Source organism: Aulonocara stuartgranti (assembly GCF_965226115.1).
Source record: "Aulonocara stuartgranti genome assembly, chromosome: 22".
NCBI classification, from domain to species: domain Eukaryota; kingdom Metazoa; phylum Chordata; class Actinopteri; order Cichliformes; family Cichlidae; genus Aulonocara; species Aulonocara stuartgranti.
The window spans coordinates 29819603-29839759 of NC_138957.1; the positions used below are offsets into that span (position 1 = coordinate 29819603).

The 20157-nt window shown below is 38.7% G+C and overlaps 1 protein-coding gene across 2 annotated transcripts; it reads left to right on the forward strand.

The window, feature by feature from the left end:
* Positions 1-625: 625 nt before the first annotated feature.
* sfpq (splicing factor proline/glutamine-rich) lies at positions 626-19253 on the forward strand. Of its 2 annotated transcripts, none has more exons than XM_082522729.1 (12): positions 626-1520; positions 2110-2301; positions 2391-2692; positions 2825-2920; positions 3454-3650; positions 3761-3845; positions 3950-4061; positions 4148-4196; positions 5188-5291; positions 8416-18714; positions 18925-19044; positions 19156-19253. In XM_082522729.1, exons 1-10 carry the CDS (start codon positions 771-773, stop codon positions 8524-8526), a joined length of 1998 nt encoding a protein of 665 aa, XP_082378855.1. In that variant the 5' UTR covers positions 626-770; the 3' UTR covers positions 8527-18714; positions 18925-19044; positions 19156-19253. The 2 variants fall into 2 exon arrangements, with proteins under 2 accessions (XP_082378855.1, XP_082378856.1); XM_082522730.1 differs by having other exon boundaries at positions 18666-18714.
* Positions 19254-20157: the final 904 nt, after the last annotated feature.

Sequence of the window (20157 nt, forward strand, 5' to 3'; positions counted from 1 at the left end):
ATTTTTTTCTCAATAGTTTTCTCACTAATGTTTTTTAAGCTAGGACTGATTAACACAAACCCCTGCAAACAGCTGTTGTTCAAATGGGTCTGAAAGCTTAGTCTGAGGTGCTGGTAACTGTATGAGCTTCTTCTCTGTAGAGGAAAAACGTATTCTTACTTTCATTGGACAGTGCTCACTGTTAACCCGTTTAATCCGTGTTTGGTTGTTTCCGTGACTTTATTTGGAGCAGGAGTGCGTCAGTTCCACTAGCAGCCACACATTGAAGTGAAAATTACATCAAGGGCCAGATATATAAAGTGTATTCACGTGCTTTAATTTAAAGTGAAATGCATATAAAAAGGATACCCTTCTTATGCATAATCTGGGTCATAAAGTCAGCAATAGTCACTGTGGGGCTGTTCCACTGTGCAGGCTACAGTACCAAACAGATAGCTATGTGACAACGAATTGTTTCAGATTTCTTTGAGCAATGATTAACAGCTCTTTCATTCGAGCAATGGCCGCCTCTTTACATACATATGAGAGCAGAGTTGGTGATTTCAGGACTGGCTCCTTCGAAAAACTCTTACTCCGCCTCCTGTACAACGGACCAATCAATGGGACTGGGCGGAGCCAGACGTCTGCGTACTGGAGAAAGAAAGAAAATACGTTAACTATTGGTCGCCATTTTGAGAACCTGCGAACAGCCTTTGGAGGTGGTTGTTGAGCAGTAGACCTTTAATTCTTTTGGTATTTTAAAAATAATTTTTGCCTATATATTAGGACCAATGTCTCGATTCAACAATAATCGTGGCGGCTTTGGAATGAATCATTTCCAGCCGCGCAGAGGAAGTGGGCCCGGCGGCCCCATGCGAGGTGGGCTTATGGGAAACCCAAATTTTCGGCATAATCCTTTCCAGAATCAAAATCAAAACCGGAGGGGACACAACTTCAACAGACCACCACACCAAGGATCGCAGAACACTCCCCAGAAGCCGCAACAGAACCAGTCGCTACCCATCATCCCTCCGCCGACTCCAGGCCCGGCTCTTACGATGGAAGGCCCGATTAAGCAGCAACAGCATCAGAAACCGGCACAAGAGCAGCAGAAATCCACAACCCCTGCGCCCCAACCGAAGGTTCAGTCACCACCACCCACACCTAACGTGACCTCCCCTCAGCCAAACCAGGCAAACAAGAACCTGAACCAGCAGCTGAAGTCACCCGTGGCAAATGCTAACGGTCAGCAGCAGAAGCCGACTCCACACCCAAGCCCGAAAGCAGCTGGGCCGCAGCAAGGTCAGAAACCAAGCCCTCAGCAAAGCCAGAAGCCGGGACCCCAGCAGGGCCAGAAGCCGGGACCCCAGCAGGGCCAGAAGCCGGGACCCCAGCAGGGCCAGAAACCAGGACCTCAACAAGGCCAGAGACCAGGACTTCAACAAGGCCAAAATACAGGGCCACCGGCCATGAAAGTCAGTCAACAGTCACGAGAGACCATGAACACTGACGCAAGTCAGTCAGAAGAGAGCCAATCTAAGGTTTGCTTTATTTAGTTTTAGCTTAATTTTTATAAACGCCCAAGTGGCGTCGGCAGTCGCTATCTGCTAACACTAGCCAAACCAGCCGCGTGGTGCTCGATATGACACTTTAAACAGCCCTGTCGGGCGGAGTTGTTTGTGTTATCCTTACAGTTATTAGGGAAGCAGTCGGGCGCTCGCTCCGGCGGGCAGTCGCGGTGCATAAAAGAATACATCCTGCAACGTTATTGCTTTTAGCTAGCGGCCATCTTGTTCAAGTATAGAAATTAGTTCTATTTTAACGCTTTTAAAAGGAAAAATATATTTTCAGTGATGGGTTTCATCTGTTAACCTGAACAATTTTGGGTGAACTAGTTTGTCGACAGTGGTATTTCATATTATTTTCCGTGTTGGATTATTTTCTTTTACTTCACAAAGCGAGTGAGGGGGATGGGCGAACGGAGATCGAAATACGGACGCGAGCACAAATCATAACATAAAGTTAATCTGAAAATGATGATCTATTGGGCGTCAAATAATTTGTATATTTTTCTGTTTTCTATATATGTATACGAATTAAAAAAAAAAAATTCGGTCTTGTTTTTCTTAGGCTGAGTTCAAGGCGACGCTGTCCATGTTGCTGAAGCCAGGTGAGAAGTCCTACACACAGCGGTGCCGCTTGTTTGTTGGTAACCTGCCCAACGACATCACAGAGGACGATTTCAGGAAGATGTTTGCAAAATATGGGGAGCCCACTGAGGTCTTTATCAACAAGGGGAAAGGCTTTGGTTTCATCCGACTGGTAAGGGGTCACACGCTTGAATTGAAACAGGTTTTTGTTACTGTAATAAGTAAAGGGACTCTTTTAAATAACATTTTTCTTTTATCTAGGAATCTCGGGCACTTGCAGAGATAGCAAAAGCTGAGCTGGATGACACACCGATGAAGGGCAGACCCTTGCGTGTCCGATTTGCTACACACTCTGCAGCGCTGTCTATAAAGAATCTGTCACCATTTGTTTCCAATGAACTCCTAGAGGAAGCTTTCTCACAGTTCGGAATGGTAGAGAGGGCCATCGTGGTTGTAGATGATCGTGGACGCTCTACGGGCAGAGGAATTGTTGAATTTGCCTCCAGACCTGCTGCCAGAAAGGCTTTAGAGAGGTGCAACGAGGGGGTCTTTCTGCTCACTACGTAAGTCTAATTATATTAGTTGAGTAGAAGGGGGGTATTTGAGTTGGAAGATATTTGTAAAAGGTTCTTGAAGCCCTTGCTCTTTTTCTTTCTTTTTTTAAAAAAAAAAAAATTGTATTTCACCTTCTGCAGTTCTCCTCGGCCTGTTGTTGTCGAGCCTCTGGAGCAGTACGATAGTGAAGATGGTCTTCCAGAGAAGTTGGCACAGAAGAACCCCAAATATAAAACGTGAGTACTGGTTTGTTCTTGGTGCAACATCATGCAGATGGCAGGGAAATCTTACTTTTTCCTTAAGTTGCACTAATCATACTAACACCACCATAAAATAGCCAGTGGAATGAACTATGAGTAGGTCTTGAAGCAAGTGCATTTTGGTCTCTTGACGCAATCGTCTTTATTATGCAAATTACTTTCTTCGGGTCATTAGGTCATTTATTTGTGAGTAGCAGATGGTGGGATGGGGAAGGTGGGGGTGGTGGATTCAGCTGTTAAAGGTCAACCTTCTCTGAGGCTCTGCAGATGTTAATCTGAGTAAAATCCCACATTGGCAAACAACAGAAAACTAAACCATTGCATATAGTATAAAATTGGCGACTATTGAATCATTGAAATGAGGAAGTATGGTGTAGTAAAACTAAAGTTTCACTTTGCATTCATTTTATCTTAGAAGATCTTTCAATGCAATTTTTAGTAACTCAGGTGAATGCTGACATGTTCCTGTCAATCTAATGTACTCTACGTTATGGTCTTTGTGTCTTTAGAGAGCGTGAGGAGCCTCCTCGCTTTGCCCGTCCAGGCACTTTTGAATTTGAGTATGCAAAGCGCTGGAAATCCCTTGATGAAATGGAAAAGCAGCAAAGACAACAGGTGGAGAAGAACATGCGTGAGGCCCGTGAGAAACTCGAGAGCGAGATGGAGGATGCTTACCATGAGCACCAGGCCAATCTGCTCCGTCAAGGCAAGTTTAGATATGGAAGACCTGCAATTCTCATAATTTGTTATATATGTCACTCATTAGATGTGGGTTATCCTACTGCTGTAAATGTAATGCGTTGTGTTTTCATTCAGATCTGTTGAGGCGACAGGAAGAACTGAGGCGTATGGAGGAGATGCACAATCAGGAGATGCAAAAGAGGAAGGAAATGCAGCTCAGGTATTTTATGTCATTAAATTGCAGCTGGTTGTTGTTTGGAACAGGTGTTGAGTTCTCTTAAAACATGGACTACATTTGACTAATTATCTGGCATTTTTAAACAGACAAGAGGAAGAGCGACGCAGACAGGAGGAGGAGATGCTTCGGAAGAGAGAGTTGGAAGAACAGATGCGCCGTCAGCGTGAGGAGAACTACAGGATGGGCAGCTTTATGGATGTTAGTTAAACTTAACTTGGGCGTCAAAAACATCAGTTCAACAACCAGTTACTGCCTACATTAATCTTAATTTCTTTGTTTTACAGAGGGACAGAGAAATGAGAATGCATCCTGGTGGAGCTTTGGGCATGGGTGGTAAGTGTCTTTTGTTTAAATTAAGAAATCATGACAGAAATCCAGACACCACAGTGGCTATAAAGGTGACCAAAACATTTTAGGCATTAGATGATGAAATGCACAGTGTTGCAAAAAGACAATTCCAGCCTATTCCTTTACAGTAACTGAAGTATTAAACATTCTGTAATAAAGTAGCTTCTTTTTTAATTAGACGTAGAGTTTAGTGAAATAAAATGGACAAAATAGTCCAGTATGATTTTAAAATGACACAAAGGTAGAACAATTCCATAAGAAGAAAAAGTAAAATAAAAAAAGAGCTAAAACAATAAAATCTAAATGTAAAGTATGAAAAGCTCATAAAGTAGGTCTGTGTAAAAATAATGCACATGTGGAGATATCAGGAAGGGAAGACTTGATTTTGTTAGACCAGATTTGGTAGGAAATGTACAAACAACGTCAGTGCTCTATGTGTAGGCTTGTCAGTAGTGTATTTAAAAAAAAACAAAACAAAAAAACAACTTCTGCAAGCATGCAAATAGAAGCTGTTGGGGGTAGCAGGTGTTAAACGTTTCTAAACTGGTACTTGCTTTGGTGTCAACTTCATTCGTGTTACATTACATTTCCCCCCTAGCAACTAAATGACAGCTGGCTATGTTAGCTTGTAAAGCTTGTAGCTTGTAAAGCTGCTGATAGCTGAGTCAAATATTAGATCAGTATCAGTATTCAGACCAGTATCTATGTGAGTGTTATAGCTCTTGAAATTCTGTTGAGGCAGCTTTACCATCAGCAGGATGTGTCTGAGTTTTTACTCCTCAGCCGTAAAAGACTGGTGGGGTATTGTCGTCACGCAGATGGGCAGGCAGCATGGAGTCCAATCCTAAGTTGGAGACCTACAATTTTTGAAATGGATAAATAGGGGTGTGTAGTAGGAGGCTGAGGGGGGTAGCATTGGTATTTTTAATTCATGTGCTGTATGAATACCTAACATGTTTTCCTGTTTGCTCTTTAGATATGTCCTTTGGTGGATCCTCACAGAAATTCTCTATGAGCGGGCTTGGGTTTGAGAGTCAGCAGGGAATGGGAGGACCAGGAGGCCTGATGGGCAACGAAATGGTAATGTATCCCACTTGTGGGAATTTCAGTAGTTAATATAGTTTTGTTTGGCTTTCCCTTTGGTTGGAGACTCCCAGCCATGTTTTTATTTTTTTGTTTTTTGTTTTTTCTCTTCCTTTCTTCGTGTTAACACGATGTCCAGTTGTCTAAGCAGGATGGCAGAATGAGTGATTTGTGTTCTCAGCTATCACTGGATGGCTTTCTGGTTGTTGAATGTGACACATGCTCACTGCTTTTATAGGGTTTGTTTGTTTTCCTTTTTTTCAGTAGCAAGCCGAGCCCCCTCAGTTAATAGTCCCACAAGCCATTACTGCTTTTAAGCTATAAAACCGTCAGCTTGCACTAAATGATCATCTCAGTGTGTTTCAAACAGCTGTAGAAAAACTTTGCTGGCTCTGCTCACTCCTATCATGCTGTTTGTGTAGTGGACTGCTATTGCAAGCCCTGTCTTATGTGAGCTGGACAGGCACGTTTTCTTGACTGAGGAGAGCATTGGTATCCAGTATTATTTTTTTTATTTTTATTTTTTTAAATTTTTCCATTTTTTTTCTATTACCAATTTCATGCCTCATTTGTCTATCAGGAGAACTGAAGTTGTGTGTGAACAGGCTTCCTTTTTCCACCCTTAAATGTATTTAATTATATTTTTTGAGGGGGGGGCGTTGAAGTGTGGTGGAAAACTTCTGGACCAGCAACCTTTACCTTCTCATCAGTATCTCTTTTTGTAATTGAGCTTTGAAACCTTGTAACACTTTTAGTGCCTGATGACGGTGTAAAGCTTTGAGTTTGACGAAGATTACAGCATGATTAACTGATGGGGGCTGGCGTAGCCTTGTGACTTTGTTCAGATGATGTCGCTGAAAACTGGACCGAGCCTGGGATTTTTGTTTCTGGCAGAATTTAGACCTGAAGTCATTCGTTTCTGTATTACAGTTGACGGATGAAAAGGTTCTATAGTCCTGAATAAAAAGTAATGCTTGAACTTTAAAATAGGGTTTCTGTATTATTAAGACTTGTTACCAAAAAAAGTCTTAATAACAGTCCATTAATTTAGATCTTAATGCAGGGGTGTCAAACATGAGGCCTATTGACATTTGTTTTTTATAATGGGTAGTTCATGTGTAATTAAGCTAACTTAGACTGACGGAATTAAGAGTAAGTGGGTTATGTGGCCCAAATTTTATGTGCTATAAAATGAGTTTGACATACCTGCTTTAAGGCATTTTAAATACACTTTAGGAATTGCTTGCTTCATGGAGTTCATTTTACTTTTATAAAGTTATGCACTTTTGTTTGCAGCAAACCCACCTAACTTGGGTAGGTACACGGTGCAAAGCTGCCATTTAAAAATGGCATGACCCACCCTGCACTAAATAGTTGAAATGGTCATATCAAATGAAGACTGTCAGTACTAGAGCATGTGAAGTTGGGAATCTAATGGCTTTTACCTAAACAGAAATTGGTTAGCCACTTTTTAAGAACAAGTCAGCGCACCTGGAAAGTGGGCTCTGCTTAAGCTGTAATATTAGAATATGTTTGGTTTATTTCCCCCCCAAAAAACATCTGAAGCTCACAGTAGTAGGAATTAAAGGGGGGACAGTTCACCCCAAAGTCAAACGTATGCATTTTTTCCCTGGCCTGTAGTGTGCTCTGGCCATCTCAACTTTCTTACATTTGTGAGTTGCCTAGTTTTGGAGATGAACAACTGGCTTCTCTTCTGCAATAGAACTAAACACTTGGCTTGTGCTCAGAGAGCCAAATTTTTTATTTTATTTTATTTTTGCTGTATTGCTGTCTGATTCTGGTTAACAGCAAAAGACGGTTTCTTTTTTGGGAGGTGGGAAAGATACTGTTCCTTTAAATTTCCTTAATTTGTGTTATTAACGACAAAAAGCACAGAAATTAAAACTCTATCAGACTTTATTCTTTGATCAAAAAATTTTTTGCTCATAACCTTGATACTTTTTTGCTCGTAGTTGTAAAATGAGTTCTAAAAGAAATTCTTCGTGCTTAAAGACATCTTAATTTTGACTTGAAAACAAGAACCTGTATTTCATTTATTACTCGTCTAGAAAAGTATTTACCTCTTTAAAATTTAGAGCACAATTTGCTTTTGAATAGTTCAAATGAATGGTCTTTTAAAAACCATAAGTTTGAGTTTTAAGCCTGTTGGAAGTGATCCTGACAGTCTGAATTTCAGTTTAGTAAAATGAGCAGAAGGTTCATTCACTTCAAGATAATATTTATATTCTGCAATCTGACTACCTCACGTTATTCTCCTTACCTTAGTTGTTCTTTGTTAGCCTCATTTTGCAAATGACAATTTCAGCTATTCTGCTGAATTTCTAGAATGACACTTTTAGTTTCACAGAAGTTGTCTGAATTAGCATTGATGTAAATATTAATGAACTGCTTACTTATTGGAAAAATGTCTTGCACTACGAATATACTCTTTCTGTCTGAGAGACCACACATTTCTGGTAGATCCTATACGTTGTAGTCACATTTGGGACCGTTTAAAAGTTACCATACCCTTTTGTGATACCTGAGCAACAGATTTATAGATATGTTTAAGATCACTCTAAGTCATACAGTTTACAATATTAGTCATGATGCCACCAAATTGTGTGTATATGCAACATTTTCTAAGGAAATCTGAATTCTGGCTGTAACAAATGACTAGAAATATGAGGTTAAACCTCATGTTAGAAATATATTTTTAGCGTCCTATTTTCATGCCGCCTCTCAGAAGTTTAGGCATGTATCTGTTGCCATTGACTAGTAGATACGGCCAGCTGTCATTAATGCCCAGCCTAATCTTGGCATGCACTGGAGAAGAGACCACACTAGGTAGGCACTGACTAACGAAAGCATTACCCTCTCTTCCTTTTCCGTATGTTACCTGTGGCACCTGTGGACCTTCATATTGGAACGAACGGTTTCTCCGGATGTGTCTCCTGCTGGTTCTTTTGTAAACCACTCGCAATATAAAACAAATCACACCTGTGCCATACCTTTTTTACACATCTCCATATGGACATGAACTGTATGCTTATGCACTGACCCTTCCCATACCTTATTACCACCCTCCTGTCTGCCTCCTTGGCACATTGACACCCAACAGCGCAATGAGCGCTTCACTCCGGGTGGTGCGAGGGGAATGGGTCCTGGTAACCCCGGGTATGGCAGGGTCCGCGAGGAGTTTGATGGTCCTGCTAAGAAACCCCGTTTTTAAACGCTGCTCTTTTGATGCTTCCGGCAGCACCATTTGTACAGTTTTTCTCTAAAAACAAAAATGTTGATTCGAATTTCTTGTATTTAAGTTTAAATTGTTACAACATTTTAGCCAATTTACTCAGTTATTGAAAGTCAATATTTTCATTTTTTACTTTGTCTCTAGTCTGAAAAGAGAAGTTACTCGTAGCTGATCCAGTTGTTCTTTTTTGACCATGTATAATTTTTTTTTTTTTTTTTTTTTTTTTTTAAAGATGTGTTATGCTCTGTGAGTCGTCGTGAAGTGATAACTGTAACATTTTTTCTGAACTTCCTATGGCTGTGTTTTGTGCCATGCATTTGGAGTCAACGCATGTACTATAATAAAGAGACATTGGTTCAATCAGGAAAAACCTTTAACCTTTTATTCTTAAAAATGAAACGTGTAGTCCGTTCAGAAAGCAGCAATGGGCTGTTTGCGGAAGTTGAATAATGTGGTTACCTTTGCCACGTTAGCTCTTAAAGATTCTATGTGTTATTTTCTCAAGTCCTGTCCACTTTAGTTCAGTGATTCGTACACAGTCTGAAAAGAATTAACTCGTGGTATGACAGAAATTAGCTGCAAGTACGACATAGCTTTAATCAGCAAATTCCCACATTGAAATATATTGTAAAAATACTTATTCATCAAAGGAATAATCATATATTTACCACCTACTTAAAAAGACTCTAGACTGGGAAGCAATGTTGAACAGGGTTCTCCAGATCATTGAAAACTTAATTAAAATAAGATTTAACACATTTTAATATTTTTACGTTTCCTGTAAATTAGCGATAGCATTTGCAGGAAATTTTTTTATTTTATTTTATTTTTTTTAAGAAAAAGTTGTTAAGATTCATTTTTATAAATTGGTTATTAAAATGGTCACAGTCGCGTTTTAAAGAACTTCATTTATTTTTAATAATGCAGGGTGGCTCTGATATTATAACCCTGTTTTCAAACAAGTATGTTTCCTTTTATTTTTTGAAAAAGGGGAACTTTTAGGCTTTTTCTTGGTTTTTAGGAGAGGCTTTTTCTGAGTTATGTTGCATTCAATGAGTAACTCTGCTTTTACAGTCTTGCCTCAGGACAGAAGAAATATCACACATGGAACCTTTAAGAAAACCTGTGTAATACTGTGTGACTAACAGTGGTCTTACAGAAACATAGTGCTGAAACCGCACAGTCTGTCGTAGACAGGCAAAATCCACTCAAGTGTGTGTCCTTGTGTGCATGTTTGGAAGCTGGAGTTATTTGACTACATTTACATGCAGGTCATTCTGTTATTGCTAGCATTTCAATCATTTGTGAGGCATTCTTTCAGAAGGATAACTGTCATAAAAAATGCACAAAGCAAATGCCACCATCTTTAAAAATGGATGATGTTGTTAAATTGGGATGAAATTGTAGCAGTTTCTGTATTGTTATGTAAAGGATTAATTTTGATAATTATGAAGGTTTCCATAAGGGTGCACTGATGTGACTCTGGACTCCTATAGGTTCTTTAAGGTGTTTAGGTTAACCTTAAGTGGTAATAGTTCAAACAGCACCACGTTTCTGCATCAGTTGAAGTAATACAATTGTATGTAAATGTAGTCAATAATGGTTATGGACGGACTTGAGGCATATTATAGGTCTATAAAAGTTTGTGTGTAAAATGTATCTTTGGGGAAGTGCAGTGGCAAATCTTGACATCAGATATGTCCATATTATACTTAAACGCCTTGGAACATCCATACTTGGATACGTATGTCAAGTCTTAGAATTTCTAAAAGTCTAGTAACTAGCAACCAATGGTTCATCAGAGATCTGACGTTTCAGGCTGTGACGTCATAAATGACTGAGTCACTGTTGGATTTTGGAAAATGATTTTCAGTTATAAAGCTCTAATTTTGCTAGAGCAGCACAAAGACAATAAGTCCCTTTGTAAGAACGCATAAGATGCCCTAGTTTTCAAAACCGCATGGATGTGTGCAGTGGGCTTAAACGACAGTCTGATTTGCATCTTTTCTGTTTCACTGATATGTTCTTGTGTATCAGTTAACTTTTGACAAACCAGCACTACGATCTCATTTAAAACTAGAGACTCCAAGGCTATTGTATCAACTTTGTCAACAGGGCTCATGTGCTGTTTTTTTTCCGAGGACCTGCCTTGTTTGTGGTAAATTTATCACTATTACCTTCTCAGACTGACTTGTATGACAGATTGGGTTACATTCAGGAGAACCCATTCTCAATCTCTGCAGAAATGTTTAACTGTATCTGCATTAATGACTTTAATGGCACCTGCCATTATAATGGCAATAATATCCTGTACTATTAGGATATTCACATTATCTCCGAACACAGCACGAGATCAAGAGACAAGAAGTCCAAATATTTTTATTTTTTTTTCTAATTGTGGGACTGCTCAAACAGTAATAATGTAAGGATGGCCCAACCAAAATTGAGTGCCATAATTAAACGGACACCTTCCTCCATTCACAAGCCTACCTTTACAACCTTTGTCAGAGTTGTCTGGTAAGAGATGGCCTGAAAAGTGAATGTAAGTAATTTTGATCTTTTAATAATTTCAACTTTTGTTATTAAGCAGATTTTATTTTTTGCGTGTATTAACTTGGCTCTGTTCTATTCCACTAGCTTTAACTTTGACATTCTGTGAATCATTGAAAGTATTTTTCATTCAACATTAGTTAAAATTTTGTAGTTGGTGGAAGCTTGCTGACCTCGCACAGCAACTAGCTGATCATTGTAGCTTTTTCTGTTTTTTCTTCATGTAGAAGAAAATGTCCTCCATTTAAACATGGATTACATAAGACATCAAGAATCAAATATTTTTAGTGCACCTGTTAATGTCCTTCACATAATCAAACATGCAATGAAGGTAAGGATTTTAACTTTAATGTCTTCTATCATGTGGCATCCCAGAATCCCACAAAACAAACCTGAAATGGCCACAGAACAGAAGATTTGGATGTGTGGATGCATTCAGTAATGGGAAGGATATAAAGGAGTGTTTATCTCAAATGTTACTTGTGTTTGTGTTATGTACATGTTTTCTTTAACAGGTATGGACGGCTTTAAAGATAATGGACTGTGGCTGAAGTGTGGCTGGGTAGTGAGGACTTGGAAAAGCTGTAGCTAAGAAACTCAAACGCTGGATCTGAAACTAGTGAAAGTAGTGAGATATAATCCCTATTTAATCCTGTACATACAGTACATGATTTCCTTCCAAGAGAGTAGTCTAATGAGGTACATTAATTAGATGTTTGTCATTGTGATATGGTAGTCAAACCCCTGGGAAGTCAACTGGATTGTGATTCTAATCCATCCTTGTAGCATTCCTGATGAATTAGAAAACTTCTTATTTTATCCAATATTGTGTACTTCAAATATTTAGTGCATATTTTCTCATTTAATTTTGAAAAAAAGTTTCAAAAATTCAGTAATAGTAATTCACAATGGAATGCAATAAATTTTAATTAATATATTGCAGATTAATATCTATAAATACACTTAATGGCATTCAGAAAAATCATAACTCACTGATCTGATGTGGGACTGGAATTTAATGCCTTCAAAGTCCACAACACTAAATTTTGGTGGTCGGTGTTGGTCGGTTATTTCTAAATATTCAAAAGAATAACGATATAGGTTTAAGGCACTAATTGTTCTTTGCAACATCAGTGCTTTGAGTATAATTTTCACATAACACTACATCTTAATGATGGATTGTTATGCCAGCTTTTTTAAAAATATATTTTACAAAGAGAAAGCCTGTCTACATGGTTTATACGCTCGTATTAAATGGTCAATTTTGGATGAGCGTTTTTCATTGCAAAATAACAAATCCTATAACTAATAGTTATTTGTACAGATGTATTTGCCAAACTTTTCCTCATTCTTTAGACGAATGATTCCTTTTTAGCGCAGTGGCATGCACTCTGAATTTTTCTCTGACAGTATGCACAGATGACTGGATTTTCAGATTAAAATAAACATTCCTCAGAGTAGTTGTGACATAACTAACTGAAAAAGGATGTTGGAAGTCAAATAATCTCCAACATTTAGGAAACAGTTTAGATCTGCAATCAAAGGTATGTAGGTACCTTTAAAATATGCCCTTTATACATCAAATTCCTTTTAGGTAAAACATTTAGAAATGCATCACTGCTTTTAGATTGAATTACATTTTACTGGCTTAAATATAGTTCTTTTACTTAATAACATAGTGTGCATTTTGAACTTTGTAACGTTGTCTGTGTTGTGTACAACTTGTTTTTCTTTAACAGGTTTGACCATCTGTTAAGGTGTTGGACTATGAAAAGGAAGTTGCCAAGCCAAGACATTGAGAGTCTGTAGCTTCTGTTGGAGCGGTTTTGTAAATGAAACTGTGTCACTCTAAAGGACCAGAGTGATCAGATAATAGTGGCTCTATAGCTTGGACTGTAGGTTAGAATATTTGGGAATTTATATATTTGGCTATTGCTCTCGCACAAGTACACCGTTTTAAGGAAAATTCTTATATTTATGTCTATTGTATGTTTACAGTTGCTATATTTTAATGCAGAAAAAATCCCTTTCTGCTATTTTGACATGAAAATAAACCCTTGACATTCTTCAAGGGGCCCGGTTACCCACTCCACATTTTTGTGTTCCACTTTGTCTTGTGCATATTATACTGACTGTTTTTGCAGCCATGCAATTCACTCTGTCTTCAAGCTAGGTCTTCTGCCTTTAAGGTTTGTTTAAGAGTCCTCAGATTTTTCTTTATCCTTATTTGCCACCTTTGGAAGGACTTTGAGGTTCTTAGTTGTACTGGTCACAGATGATAGATTCCAGATAACAACTAAAATGTGACAGAAGTAGAAAGTATTCTGTAAAATGTATTGAGGACAGTTTGAAGCATTTGACTCTTATAAATTCTAAAATTTAAGTTTTAAGAAGAGCATGTGAATTTGTTACATTTTTATATATGAAAGAAATAACGGAATTTGTTCTAGTTCCTCTTTAAAAGATTAAGAGACTGAGTTTGATATTGCCTACATGTTTTAATGTATTCAAGTAAAAATAGTTGTCATGCTTGCTTATACAGCGCTATCAAACCAAAGCAAGTTACATTACACAAATACATGGATTACACGTTGTAAAAATGGACAAGTTTGGCAGTGGAATTATAAAAACGAAAGAGGAACACATTTACTCAACATCTGAGGTCTGAAATCGATGCCTCTTTATAGATGTATTTGACTGGAATTGTGGTGACAATGGAAAGCTTTGACATTCAAGTGAAGTCGCAGCCACAGGCAAGTGAAACATTGCAGTAAGCAGACTCTTCATAAATGGAAATCAAACTTTTTGACAGTCACTCTTAACAGCTTTAACAATTGTCTAATGATCACACAGCACAGGTGTGAACAATATAGCAACTAATTAAGGTTCATGGTGAGAAAAATGACCTGTTGCCTTCTAGGGGTGTAACGGTACGTGTGTGACGTTAAGTGCTAACATGTATATGTTTCTCTGTAGGAGGAAAAAGACTGCCCGTACCAGTGATATCCACATACAATCTTACTTTTACTGCTACATGATTAGTTTTTTTTTTTTGATTAGTTTTTTTTTTTTTTTTTGCTTAATAAATAAAAATTAATGTCATCTGTTAGACAGTGAGCTGAATCCAGAACCATTTAAGTATTACTCTAGTGACAACTTTCTAGGGGCAAGTAGCTCACAGCCTCTAACCTCATGTTTAACTCATTTTTCCAGTTGGACTAAAATCAAAAAAACTCAGTGTACTAGTTACGCTTCGACTACATGTAGTTCTCGTGTCTCACAGCTCACTGAGCTCAGCTTTTAACATCTTTAGAAACTTTTATTGTATTTCTTCAGTGCAATCCAATCCAAGGTCTTTTTCTTGGTTCAGTAGAAAGAGGTTTTGTTTTTTGTTTTTTCTGATGGCATTGGCAGTCACACCATTAGGATTTCTAAATACACTCTCATAATGTGATTCTGCCTAACCTGTTAAGGAGCAGAAAGTCATTTTCTTTTCCAGAACATGTTTGCTGTACACCAGGTATGCATTGGCCATAAACTCTGGTAGGAGTATTCTTGAAAGCTCAGCCAGAACTCTGTGCTAACTCACACAACATATTTTATATTTAAACATTATATTTAACTGAAACATGAGTGCTCACAACAAACAATACCTATTCTGACAGTTCTGTTGTCCTCTTTTCAGGAGTTTTTTTTTTTTTTAATTTAATTATTGCTAGTGTTTAAACCTTTTTATGATGAAATCATTCCCCAAATATGGGAAAGTATTTCTCTTTATTCTCAATTTAGAGTTTCTTTTGTCAAAGTAAGAATTATGGCCAACTTTTAATTTAAAAAAAAAAAAAAGAGGCTGCTCATAGGATAATTTTGACTTTTGTTAGTCTTTTGTTGCCTCTACCAAAAACATACCACACTGACTGTTACATCCCCACTCCCCACACTTTACATTGTGACTCAAGTTTTATGTAACAACTTTTTACTCCAGCACATAATCTCATCAGTTCTGTCTGAATTACCATAATAGTAAGAGCTACACCAGCAGACCGATCAAGCTCACAGACCTGAGTGAGGCAGGATGTTCGATGCTGTCTTACGGTTGAAGAGGCAGCGGCTTGTTTTGCCTGTCTGGTTGTGCGTGTTTCATGTCTTTGGGTAAAAGAGGTGCATTAGCTGCTGTCAGCCAGCTTGTCAAAGACAAGCTGCCCCAGTCCACAGTAGAGGCTCTTCTCTGCAGTTGGGTTACATTGACGATGAGTAGTTCTGCAGATGTCAGTGGACAGTAAAGCCTGGACTTGTTTGCACTGCAGCCAGAGGTATGCTTACACAGATCAGCTGAACAAGTAAGGTAAGTGTCCCATCCATGTTTATAATGCAAGATGCACAGTTGTCCCATGACTTAACTCTTCTGTCTTCTTATTCCACGTCACTGCTCACAGTGATGTCTTCAGGGCTTCTGGCATCACACTTTCAAAGAATGGCATCACAGTGCAGATCTCTCTTCATACTTCTTGGCAATAGATTTGCTGTAGCCTGTGGAGTGTGTGTGTGTGTGGTTGTAGTACTTTGGCTCCTCTGTATGTGTGCATGAAAACAAGTGTTTGTGTGGATTCAAATATATGGAACACAGTGCTGAAATGAAAGGTATTCTGCTTTTTTTTTTTTTTTTTTTTTAAAGTATTGCCTGGTACATTTAAGCTCCTAAGTGGAAAAAGCAGAAGTCTTGTCTACAACCGTACACGATGTTTTGCATTTTGTTTCCTTTTCTCGAAAACCTATATTTGAAAGTGATTAGTTTGGAAAAAGGCAGGGTGTTTGCAGCAACAAACTGGGGGTGGGGGGACAACCAAAGCCCAGCTCTACCAGAGGCAAAATACTATGAGAAACTGTTCTGCTTTGGCCATAACTTTGTTTTTTGTTTTGAGTGCTTTCTGATTGCAGTTAATCTATTCCTGCTTTGATAAAGTAATAGTACTGTTAAACACCCAGTGGCCTTTCATCAGCACATCCTCAGTCAATCGCAATGCAGTTAAAATCAGTCATGAAAAGTACTTTCACACTGTGTAAGCAGCACTTTTATCTTTGAACCCTCTATCAGCACTACTCCCTCGCCCTCTCTGCCTGTCTGAAATGACATACCGATTGTATTGGTACTGGGTTGGGTTTTTGAAGTGTTGAAGTGACTGTACAGAATGCTGTGGCAAGACTTAACTGGCACTAATAAGTGGTCACACATCCCTTGGGTTTTGGCTTCTCTTCATTGATTGCCAGTAAATTTTAGGTTTCATTTTAAAATTTTAGTTTTAACTGAACAGCTCTACATGGTGAAGCTCCCCAGTATATCTCTGACCTATTGAAACATCATGCTTCCTACCGGTCACTTCAGGTCAGAGGTTACTGTTGGTCCCATGTATTGGGTTCAAAACACGTGGGGATCGGGCTTTTCAGGCACTGGGTTGTGGAATTCTCTTCCACTGTCTTTACGCTGTACAAACTCCACTGACTCTTTTAAAAGCAGCTGAAGACATTTTTATACAAACAAGCTGTTAAAGTGTTTTCATTGTTTCATATTATTATTATTATTATATGTATATTTCAGGGTTTATTGTGAAGCGCTTTGATTTTTATCTGTGAAAGTGCTATATTTAAGATGTCACATACTTTTTGGGTCCCCAACCTTTCTAAGTTGGTGGTTCTTTTTCTTAAAAATATATAACAATACTTTTACAATTTTGTGCATAAATAACTGGTCAGACTTGTGTATGTGGAGCAAATAGAAACACAAATGTGCACTGTTTTTACAAAGGACCACTCATGTTTCAGTAATCTGTTTTAAACAGAACGAGCATGAAAGTTTATACTGTACCATTTCATCATGTAGAGCATTTGGGCTTGAAGTTACGTAGTGTTTGTTGTCAATCTGATTTTAGTTGCATCAAGACAGTTTGCTGCTTCTCATCTGTGGAATGAATTCGGTGTAAAACTAGTGAGAAAACTGTTGTTTTGAAGCTGGGAATTTGAGCTATGAAATGACACATAACCATTTTAGCTTTTGAAAGGGCATGATGCTAACTGTAGATAGGTTAGTAACGCATGTCTGTATTCACTGTGAAATTAATCGTCATTCTACCTTTTGCAAACAATATTTTAAAATGTACCGGCAGGGTGAAAGCTGAGCTGAACATCACACTCCTGGGTGTCTTTTATTGTATCTGGTTGCTGAATAAAGACACTTTTAGGTGAAGGGTGCACTTAACACAAGATATGGGTTAATCTATATTTAAATTAAAAAAAACATTCACACACTCAAAACCTTAGGGTACATCACCATATTCTTCTTTGCCTAATGTACTTCAAACTCACAAGGAAATTATTTGCTGAGGTCATAAAATTAGGTGCAGTATCGTTTTCTTGACTTCATTTAGTCTGGCTTTTGTAATCGGGAGTTGCCCCCTGCTGGCCATTAGAAACAAAGCAGATTTAATTCACTCCCATATTAGCTTCACATTTAAAAACGATGCTCAGTCCACTGTGTGTGTGTATATATACAATCTGTATTCTCAAACACTGTTTTTAGGAACAAACTGATGGTTGCGTGGTTTGTCGGAGAAAATTTGGACAATCGTTTTAAAGAGTGTGTCCAGTGATCAGCTTCAAATGGACCTTTTCCTTTCTTCTCTCAGTACCTCTTATTCCTCATTCCTTCCTGTGACTCATGAATGGCATATCATGCACTGACCAGCCAGCCATTTGAATAAATGTACACAAGAAGACTGTGGCAGTTTCGTATGTTGCTTGTATTTAGATCTCTCATCTCTGTAGGGCTCTGCTGCCCTTGAGTCTCTCGAGCTGTGGCTAGACTGTGTTCAGCCAATGGCGGCTGTGATGATTTCATCTCTGCACTGTGATCCATTTTCTAACCATGCTCTGAGTCCTGATTGACTACAATCCTTCCTTATATCCTGTTGGAGTGTGATGCCAGAACTACCCTTCAGTCCTGTAATGGCCTCTTCAGAAAGGGCCCTGCCCAGAGTCCGAAAGACTGACACTGAAAACGACCACGGCTTCGTCAGTGCTAGGTTTATGGTGTAGCTCCAGTTTGGGGTACCTTTGCAGTAAAACACCTGATGTGTCAGTATGAAAGTCTAGCTTCACATGGCTTTGTAACAGATGGACCTACCTACCTCTCAAGGATTGCAACGGATTCGAACGTTGTCATGAATTTGTCTGTCCTCTCTGCAGTTTCTAATAAATTATTCATGTTCTGGGTGCTGAGATGCCCTTCAGTAACAAACACATGCATACACGTGCACACACTTCATTCATTCACACATTTTACTTACCCTCACACACGATTTTCTCCTAATTTATGTTAGAACCAACTCATTTTATTTTAAACATCTGTCACATGACATACAGCACATACAACACATACACCTACACACACCTACATACCTACACACACAGGCTCTCACTTTTGTGTTTATGCATTGCAACCACAGTGAGTAGTGTTTGAGTAAACCTGGTGATCAGTCCACTGTCAGGCTCTCATTGTCTGTCTCTTGCTGCAGGATCCTCGACCATTAGAGGGAGGCTGAGGATCTTTACGGATTTACCACCGTAAGTGTTGGACAAATGCAGTGTGTCTGCTTAACTTCCAAACATGTAAAATATCATCTGCAGCACTGTAATGCATCTTATTTAGAAACTTACCTTTGAGTGTTTGGTATTTTGTTGGTTGTGAGGCTGCTATGACAAAACTCCTGAGTTACTTTGTCACATGACACAAGTCAAACATCACTGATGTATTTTTTTGTTTCTGTGTTGTAGGGAAAATGAAGATTGTCTTGTAAAATGTCAAAGCTGGAGGAAGCTCGCTGTAACAGGACGCCAGGATGACCTCCAGGCTGGCTCATGTGCAGTTCGTCCTTCAAAACATGGATGTGAAATGTGCGTGCACAGTTTTTTTTTGTTTTTTCTTTTTAAACATTTGAATAGAAACACACTGTGAAATATCTTATTTGCAGCACTTAAGTCTAATAACTCATTACTGTTTCTCAGGTGGCGGAGCAGTACCAGAACTCATCCAGCAGAGGGCAGTCTGCAGTCCAGAGGAGAGATGCGCTGTTTTCTCTTAATAATAAAAGATATAAACCTGAGTTTTGTTTCCATGTCTTACTTTTCACCTGATTACCTGTTTTGTCTAAGTTAGTTTCATTTAAGCGTTACACTAAATTTAAATTGCATTAAATGAGATGTCAAACAGTTTTTCTGTTTAAATTGAGGTTTGGTGCTCTGTAAAAGTTAAAGGAAAACCACCAGCACTGTAGTGTAGTTCATTAAAGTCATTAGGGTTAATTTAATCAAGTGTTACAGTACACGTTACTCATTGAATGCTTGGAAATGGCAGAAAACTGTAAACTAGTGATGTTTACTTTGGTAGACAGGTCCCAGAGGTTGATTCAGAGCCAGGAAAAACCTGCAATCACTCATTGTTGGATTCAGTGCCTCAGCTGTGAAGCACTCTGATAGGAGTCCAGTCCAATTACAATTAAGGCTAAAGGTGCAATGTTTCCGCTGCTGGCCCACACTTGCATCTCAAGTATTGGCTGTCAGTCTTGGAGCAGGTCCAGCCGAGAAGCAGCAAGATGATCCGGAGCAGTCTGAAGGCACAATCTGAATATGTGTCGGATCGTTGTTGTCTGACCTGAGCTCCACCCTGGCACAAAAACAGGCTCCTAAAGGCCAAAAACACAAAGTGAAAACTTGACTTAAATTAGTGCTAAAGTGAGTCACCCGAGCTCAACCTGCCAGAGCATCTATGGAGGGTTAAAATATGTCTTACAAAAAGCTTCAGGCAAACCGGTGTGAATGAAACTCAAAACCAAACAATGACATGATCCAGTGTGATTTAATCCCCCCACAAGATCAAAAACATGCTGTCCTCTTTTACCCTGCGGCTGAAAGTTTAGTTTGCTATGCGGCATTATGTCAGTGCGGTTTGGTGCTGAAAGACTTTTTTTATTTTTATTTTTTTTACTTTCGCCAATGGTTGTCAATTTT

Bases quoted from the DNA above. Each gene is read 5' to 3' on its own strand.
- sfpq (XM_082522729.1), top strand. From the start codon at position 771: ATGTCTCGATTCAACAATAATCGTGGCGGCTTTGGAATGAATCATTTC. The intron at 2,302-2,390 runs GTAAGGGGTCAC...TCTTTTATCTAG, and splicing joins GCTTTGGTTTCATCCGACTG to GAATCTCGGGCACTTGCAGA. The intron at 3,651-3,760 runs GCAAGTTTAGAT...GTTTTCATTCAG, and splicing joins GGCCAATCTGCTCCGTCAAG to ATCTGTTGAGGCGACAGGAA.